General features: G+C 40.0%; 1 protein-coding gene across 1 annotated transcript; it reads right to left on the bottom strand.

Moving 5' to 3' along the window:
• Positions 1 to 1,373: 1,373 nt before the first annotated feature.
• On the bottom strand, positions 1,374 to 3,714 carry LOC131598415 (uncharacterized). The gene is made up of 3 exons (XM_058871022.1): positions 3,409 to 3,714; positions 2,465 to 3,327; positions 1,374 to 1,506 (listed from the first exon to the last, which is right to left on the bottom strand). Exons 1-3 carry the CDS (start codon positions 3,712 to 3,714, stop codon positions 1,374 to 1,376), a joined length of 1,302 nt encoding a protein of 433 aa, XP_058727005.1.
• Between the last annotated feature and the right edge of the window lie 5,324 nt (positions 3,715 to 9,038).

Below are 9,038 nucleotides of genomic sequence, written 5' to 3'. Positions count from 1 at the left end.
GCATAGGATTCTGAACAACATTAGGTCCTTGAGTAGGAGTAAACTCGATGGCTTTAGAGTCGAGAAGATCCTGGACTTTATGCTTCAATGCTTTACAGTTTTCAATATTATGTCCAGGTGACCCAGAGTGGAACTCACATCTTGCATTGGCATCCCAATTGGCAGGCAACTTAGCAGGAGTGGCCAAAGTCCTCAATTGGACCAAGTTCAAATCGAGGAGATATGGCAATACTTGTGCGTATGTCATTCGGCCGTTGTTGGTACTGACGCGGCTGATACCCTTGTTGTTGATGTTGGAAGGGAGCATTTGGGATAGTCACAGCGGCTACTTGTTGATGAGCCTGATTTCTGCCACTTCCATAGTAAGCAGCACTCGTTTCACCTTCTCTTTTCTTAGCAAACCAATTATATGGCTTCTTTCCACCAGCCCCAGAGGAGGAACTAGCAGCACTTGGATTCTGTATTCTACCAGCCTTAATTCCACTTTCAATTCGCTCACCAATCATAACCAACTCGGCAAAACTTGAGGATGCAGAGCAGGCGGAGTAGTATTGACCCTCCAGAGTGTTGGTGAACAGGTCCATCATTTCTCTTTCCAACATGGGTGGCTGGACCCTAGCCGCCAGCTCGCGCCATTTCTGCGCATATTCTTTGAAGGACTCATTAGCTTTCTGGGATAAATTCTGTAACTGAGTACGGTTCGGTGCCATATCAACATTATATTGATACTGTTTTATGAAAGCATCGACTAGGTCCCTCCAACTTCGGATATTAGCTCTCTCCAACCTCATATACCATTCCAAGGATGCCCCAGTCAGGCTATCTTGGAAGAAGTGCATCAACAATCCTTCATCCTCAGAGTACACATGCATTTTGCGATAGTAAGCTCGGACATGTGTCTTAGGACAAGTGTTCCCCTTGTATTTCTCGAAGTCGGGTACCTTGAATTTCGGTGGCACACGGACGCCAGGAACTAAACCCAAGTCATTGATATCCATACCCAATCCTTGGCCTTCCATTGCCCTCATCCTTTCCTCCAGACCTCTAAACATCCTTCCAGCATCTTGTGGGAATCCCCATTCACTTTCAGGAAACAAATCCTCGTGTCGGTCCTCTTCCAACACGGGGATAGCAGCAGCCCTTCTGATTTGTTGTGTGGTCTGTCCTTCAAGGGTAGGCTGGGGAGGCCCACGGGGATTACCTTGATTAGCAGCAGGAGGAATTACACCAGGTCCTCCGATCACAGGTTCACCATTGACACGAATATCAGCAGGATTTCTTTGTGGGGGGTCCGCGACAACCTGAGCAACTGTGTCCATCCTGATTCTGAGTTCTTCTTGGCGACCAGCCATGTTTTGCATGACTTCCATGAACTAAGCCATCTGAGCAGTAACCTGAGTTCTCATCTGGATAAGATCGTCCTTTAACTGATCCATTTGCAGTGAGTGATTAGCCCTTGTGTAGTAGCGATGTGTAGGCGGAGGTGCAATTGCTGAAAGAGAAAACCTGATCAGTCAGATAAGAACACCATCTGATGTACCTGTTTGTGCATGATGTGCATGAGGTGCATGTGTGCATATGATGTGAGGTGCCATTTTCAGAGTATCCAAAATATTTAATATTAATCAAGAATGTTTAACAATGTGACAAAAGATAAGCATCAAGAGGAAACAAAAGACTCAAATTTCATTAATAATCTCTTTTTGAGTTTGGGCATACCCATACATTGACAAGATAGTTCAAACAACAGAAAAGACAAAGGACCCCATCCAACAAGCCTGGTGGTGGTCATTAAATACAAGCTCAAACACTAATCCATCTTGGTGTAAAATAAAGGTCCTCCTTGTTTAAAGTGCTCGTCGCTCCACTTCTTAGTTTCATCAAACATCTTCTTGGTCACTTCTCGATCTCTTCCTTTGACAAAACTTTGAATCACCACATCTTTGCGAAACAACTGCCCATCTAACATATCACAGTGGGCCACCAAGCTCTCACATCCTTTGCAATCAGGGAGGGTATTCTTTTCAGATGTACTTTCCATTTCTGCTATCTGGTTTCTGAGCTTTGCATTCTCTTCTGTTAGTCGAGCGGAACGGAGATGACTACCTTTAAGTTGTGTCTCCACGGCTATCCTTTGAGTAATTTCCTCTTCAAGCTTCTTCTTGATTGCTACCCTCTGAGTGGTTTCCTCTTCAAGCTTCTTTTTCAAACTCTTTACTTCGGCCCTAGCCTCTTTCTCTACTCTGAGCTTGTGAGCCCTTAAATCTTCTCTGTACTCTCGCTTGAGCTTTTCTTCTGCTTTCTTCACCGCTTCTTCTTAACCCTTTGATGGTCCTCAATACGAACAGTGGTAACTCTTTCACCCTTTTCAGTTCTAGCCCTTTTTTGAACTCTGGAAGATCCTCCTTTCAGTATTTTAACCTCATGTGCTAATTCAGCCCTTTTCTGATCCACCAAGAAGTACTTTATTTTAGCGTCTTCCCCTTTTTCTCGCAACCTGATATTCTCCACATGTACTTGGTTGTACTCCTCAGCTGGTACAGTGGCAGTTAAAATCTCAGGTGGTTGTTCATAGAGAGGGCTAACCTTCGGGAAAGGCAACAGACGCTCCTTAACTCTCTCTTCAACCCATTCAGTATAAGCTTTCTTAGCAATAGCGTTCTTTCCCCCCAAGGTAGTTCGGTCTTCTGTATGAATTTTGTTCCACGCACTCCTTACTTTCTCCAAACCTTCTGGATCGGTTCCTTTTTCAAAACAAACGGACTCAAATATCTCTTTATCCAAAGGCTTGTCCTTCAGTACAAAACCCAACTGGCGCAGTGCTAGCTTCGGATTATAGTTGATAACTCCTTTTGTCCCTATGAGAGGAACATTGCCAAAACTGCCACATCTGGTTATAACTTGCTCGATGTCTGTTCGGAGGTGATACCAAACAATATCATTTGCAGTAAGTCCCATAATCCTTTGGGGCCACTTCTGTGAGTCTCTTGTAGTGACAAATGCTCCGCTTTTAGGCAAATGTGAAGAAAACCATTCGTACAGTATTGGCAAACAACCCCCAACTGATCCTTTTTTTCCATACCCAGAATGGATGGCATAATAAGTGTCGGCCAACAGAGTGGGTACAGGATTTTGATCCATGAAGAGACCAATGGCAGTGAGATCAACAAAATTTGGAATATTCGGGAACATCACTAATCCATAGATCATGACGGCCAGGAGAGCATTGAATTCTTTCCACTTTTCCTTATCAGCAAGGGTTTCAGCTTCCCTCATCAGAAATTTCACATAGAATCCATGGGTCCCACCATTAGGCTTCCAGTTATCCTTAACGTCCTTCATGCTCAAATAAAGAGCATCAGCAATGCGATCCATTTTGGGCTTCTCCGGTGCACACACAAAAGGAACCTTATGTTGAACTTTGATTTGAAGAATATGTGCATACTCCTCGAGGGTAGGGGCTAATTGGTAATCTTGAAAGGTGAAGCAGCGCAGCTCAGAATCATAAAACTGAAGAAGAGTGTAGAGACCCCACTCATCAATACGAGTAGTTAACATAAGCAGAATGTGGCCATAAGTCTTTCTGAATTCATCCAAATTTTGCCCAGTAACTCGGGTGCTCAATCGAACCAAAGGTGTTATATCCTCACGGTAGAAACTGCAAGAGAAGGTATGCTTCGTAGTCTTTTTGTTGACGGTCACACTGTTAGCCATTCTTGATGAGAAGTGTTGACTTTGGATACCTGAAAAATGGCATGCATATGAATGTTAATCTCTTTTCTCTTTTTTTCTTTTTTTTTTCTCTTTTTTTTTCCTTTTTTTTTTTTGAAATTAAACATGCTATGATGAGTATGATGCAATGAAAGATCCTCCCCATATAGGAGAGGTGTATGTTGCTTCTGAACCAGATCAGATGTTGCAGGATCAAAAGTCCGGCATAGATACCACAAACCCATAAGAACCATAGTCACCAACATAATAGAACAGTCACCAATGGTACCTGTCATGAATATCCCACCCCACTCACAGGTGAATCTAGGTCAAGGTAGGTCAAAAGGTCTCCAGCGTTAGCAACTCTCCTGAAACACCATCATTGTTGCAAATTGTCATACCCCAATTTTTGACCCTAAGATCCTATATCATTCATATCTCAATCACTAATCAAGAGCTTCACTTGGAAGTTTTGTTTATGGTGTTGCACTCACCTCATTAATGAGAGGGACCATCAAGCACCAATGATTGTTTATCTTGTATGCATATTATACTAACCCAAATACCAAAAACATTACTTTGTTTCTTTGTAGGCTTTTGTTTTGTAGGTACCAAGCCAAGACATGCAATAAACAAGGCATTTTTCAAGTTTTTGACTGATGAAATCGATTTCCCTACTGGGTAAATCGATTTCCCTGCAGCAATCTTCACCAAAATCACATTCTGGACAGCATGAAATCGATTTCCCTCCTGGGTAAATCGATTTCCCTAGTGTATTTTGCGCCAATTTCTCTTCTGGAACAGAGTGAAATCGATTTCACTCCTGGGGAAATCGATTTCCTTAAGGCGAAATTCAAAAAATATAAGGAGGGAAGCTTGACATCATTTTGGCACCTTTTTCTTTGATCATTTTACCAATTTTCCACCTCATCAAAATTAACCCCTTCATTAAACCCACTTAAACCTCATTTTACCACTTTTACCATTTAAATACCACTTTAATCACCAATTAAATATAAGCTAATTACCAAATGCAAAAAGACCAAACTACCACTACTCTTGCTCTCATCCTATAAATAGAGCCCTCTACTCTCTCATTTCTCAAGCTTTGAGAGCCAACAAATCCCTTGCAATTTCTCTCCTCATCCCTACCAAATTCACCAAAGCTCTTTTTCTTTCATAAAGTTTGTGAGTCACATCTTGAACCTCACAAACTTTGAGCTAAGCCACCATCCATTTCACTCTTTTTTCTTCAATTGTTGAGAGATCAAGATTTGTGTTGGTGATTCTTGAAGTAGATCCAAGTTTTGTTTAAGATTTGGTAAATTTTCTTCATCCTTTTAGTATATCATGATGAAGATCCTTGTTGCTTGTGTGTGATGCATCTTTGATGCTATATTGGTGCTATTTGATGGTGATTTGATGGAAAATTAGTGCTCCAATTGATGTTTGATCATAAGGTGTTTGTATATTTGTTCAAGTCAAGTTTTATGCTTCTAAATGCTGTTTTTGCTGGATTTTACACTGAGGAAATCGATTTCCTTAAGGCTGAAATCGATTTCCTGCTGAACGTAACCTGTTTTTTTTTGAAAACTGCACTATGGAAATCGATTGCCCCTGCATGAAATCGATTTCCTGCTGGCAGAATGTGGTTTTTTGCCTTTTTTATGCTTGCTTTGGTTTCCTACTTCCTCCACTTCATTAATATCATTGGATCTAGGATGTTGATAGGTTTGAAATGACCTAATCCATAATATTAGATGAATGATATTAATGATAGTGTGAGTTGATTATCTTTTGTGAATTTTATTCTTCTTCCTCCATTTCATTAATATCATTGGATCTAGGATGTTGATAGGTTTGAAAGAACCAAATCCATAATATTAGATGAATGATATTAATGATAGTGTGAGTTGATTTATTTTATGCATTTTATCTTCTCCTTCTCTTTTTTTTCTTTTGATCGATGAAAGTCTTAACACTTTGAGAATTCTTATGGATTCTTAGTAAATACTAGATCGTTACCTATTTTCTTTTCGTGCGGTATTGCTTTCGGAAGGCGATCTACATATCGTTCTTCTCGCATGCATTAGCACATAAAGTTTTGACCGGCCTCGTTGTAGGGTGATTTCTATATAAATCACTTGGCGATCTGCTTAACATAGCGCAATATTTCGTGTCCCGAATAAAAAAGATCAAATATGGAAGAGAATTGTATGCGGTTGATTTAAGACTTGTGGAGGTTTTTATCGTGTAGTCGCTATGATTTTATCAAGCTTCTGATAAACCCCATTGAATTTAAATCCGAGTACATCATTCACTCACCATCGATCTCCATTACTAACTTTGATAACATACTTGACAAGTTTCAAGATGGTTATCTTTAACATCTAACAACTAACTTTAATTTCCGCACCTTTACTATACCGCTCTTTATATTTCTCGCTTTATCGCTTTATTTTATCATTTCATCATATTTACTTTCCGCCATTTTCTCTTTGTCCATTTGGACGTTTATAATTCCGCTATTTTCCCTTTGTCCACTTGGACATATGTTTATGCTTCCGCTATTTTCCTTTTGTCCACTTGGACCATACTTTACTTTTTTGCTAAAACACTAATAAACAACCGAAAATCTAAAAAATACATAAGGCTCTCTTTGGACTATTGGTTACTATCCCTAGCATTTTGGAGATTCGGACTTATGGACCTAGTACCTCTGGACCCATTCTGTTACTACCCTGTGATTGTTCTGTCTGTCTGGCATTGTACTGTTGTATGTTTATGTGTGCAGGTATTTCCTTGAAAGCCCTTGATGGTTAATTCCAAGGCATTGATATAAGGATTTTACCCGAAAACAGCCGTTACTCTGCCCGATTTTCGTCAGAATCTTAATGTGCTTAATGAAAAGTGGTGCTAAGATAATAAGTTCATCTGGATCCCCTAAGTGTTAATGTGTTGGTATTGATAATTCCAAAGGATGGGAAATCTACCTTGGCTCTTAATGTCGAGTGTTGGCTTCTTATTTCGGTTAGACCGTTTCTTTCCTTAGCTTTTATTTTACGCAATAGGATAGCCTCTTCATCTCCTCCCATTCTTAAATTTTCAAAATCTTCTCCCTTTTTCAAAATTTTCTTATGTTTGCAATCATTTTCAAAACCTCTTTCTCAAAAAATATCTTTCGCCCTTAGTGGCTTTTCTTCAAAAGTTTAGACACCGTTAATTGTCGAAACGAGTGGTTATACCCCACGATTTTGAAATTGATTGATTGATAATAACGAGATCTTTTCCGCGTGAGAGAGCTAGTGGCATACTCGTTGATTTTATCCGAGTTGGAGCCCTTCTTTCATTTGCGATGCAAAGAACTTGTTTGTTCTCATGCTCAAGATCAATGGCTGAGTATTTCTCTCTAACGACAACAAAGTGTTTATTCGTTTTAAAAACGTGTTTTCCCAAAAAAAGTGGAACTACATTAGCTCTGACTTCTCCATTGCACCGAGGAGGTATGTAGGCCCAAAGCTTAACGCTTTGCCGAGCTTATTTTAAAAATAAAACAAACTCTTTTTTAGCACACACACACACAGATTTTCAAAAAGGTTCCTGTGGAATACCACAGATATGAGGGGTGCTTTAAACCTTCCCCTCATATAATCAACACCCGAACCTGAGTTCTCTTCTTTTTGTTTTAAAAACAAAACTTTGGGTTTTTCGTTCTTTTCCCTTTTCCTTTGAAAAAATAAAGCGCGGTGGCGATTTCAAACGGAATATTGATTCGAGTCAATCCCATGGCTTCGATATTAGATTTTCCCCGCTAAACAAATACATGCCAACAACGGTATCCCATTCGAGTCTCGGCTGGTCGTGGGTCTCATGATCGCAATCAACAGAACCTGACATTCTGTTGGCGTCATGACTATCCACTCTATCCTAGGTATCCTATGTGTCAACTCTGGCCTGGGTATTGGGCCTTTTACCTCATATAACATCCCACCCAACCTGCAAAACAAAGCAGAAAAATATGTGGTCCCCACGGGGACCCATAATATAGTCCAGATGCATGATATGCAAGCGGAAAATAAACATGACATGCAAACATATATACAAGAAGCAAGCATATAAGCAAATAAACAAAGAACACCCAAAGAAAAGAAACAAACAAAGGCTAGGATCGACTCGCTAAGAATGGACCAGCACAGGTCTATCACGTCCCCAGCAGAGTCGCAAGCTGGCGCTACCGCGAAAAATGGAATCAGAGTCGCCACCAATATATTTATCCCATAAGGGAAAGGAATACCAGGAAACCTAACTCAGAATAAGAACAAGGCCTTTCTACCAGAGAATAGGGTACGGGAGTCGGTTACGCAAGGGGAAGGTGCTAGCACCCCTCACGCCCATCGTACTCGATGGTATCCACCTATGTTTGTTTCTATCTAAAGGGTGTATAATGTCTAAAACCTAAATGCGAATGAATGCAAAAGAAATACGGGGAAAAGAAGGAATTATTTACAAGTGTGTTCGCTTAGGCCCCGCGACCCAATGCCTACGTATCCTTTTCAGGAATCAGAACGACCGTAGTTCGGCTCCATAGTTTCCATTTGTTTTGTGTTTTTTAGTTGAACAGAGGTTAAGGTCACAATCCACGATGCTCGACCTTTGGAGACTTATACGCCTAGTTTTGGAAAGGACTTAACTTGTTCTTAAGCGCCTAACAAGGCAAAAGAGTGAACTTGGGTTTGTGTTTTTTATGTAACTACATGATGAACAAAACCCAATACAAGGTTTCGCACCACTTCGTCACTTTGTTTTAATTCGAACCTTTATTAAGTGTTTTAAGTGTTTTTGGTTGAGTATTTTTTAAGGGGAATTTACTTTGCGATTTGAATCACATAAAATGTATAATGATCGAGTAGCAGATTAGGGAATGAATCCCACTCACTTCTATCCCATTATATAATGTTCAAGAAACAGATTAGGGAATGAATCCCACTCATTTCTATCTCATTAATTAATGTTTGAGAAACAGATTAGGGAATGAATCCCACTCATTTCTCTCCCATTAAGTAGTGACCGAGAAACAGATTAGGGAATAAATCTCACTCATTTCTATGCCACTAAGTGATTGAGAAACAGATTAGGGAATGAATCCCACTCATTTCTCTATCACTTTCTTGATGTGATTCGCATCTTTATTTTATCAGTGTTTTAAAGTTGAAAAAGAAAAAGAATGAACAAGGGGGACTAACCTATTTTCTCTAACCTAAGTGTTATTCTAATCTAAGTTATTCTATTCTACAAATGGCCCTAAGATTAAGGATAACTATCCTAAC

This window comes from Vicia villosa, linkage group LG1 (genome assembly GCF_029867415.1).
Source record: "Vicia villosa cultivar HV-30 ecotype Madison, WI linkage group LG1, Vvil1.0, whole genome shotgun sequence".
NCBI lineage: Eukaryota > Viridiplantae > Streptophyta > Magnoliopsida > Fabales > Fabaceae > Vicia > Vicia villosa.
The sequence above is the reverse complement of the archived record's forward strand: the minus strand, read 5'-3'. Positions and strand labels throughout refer to the sequence as shown.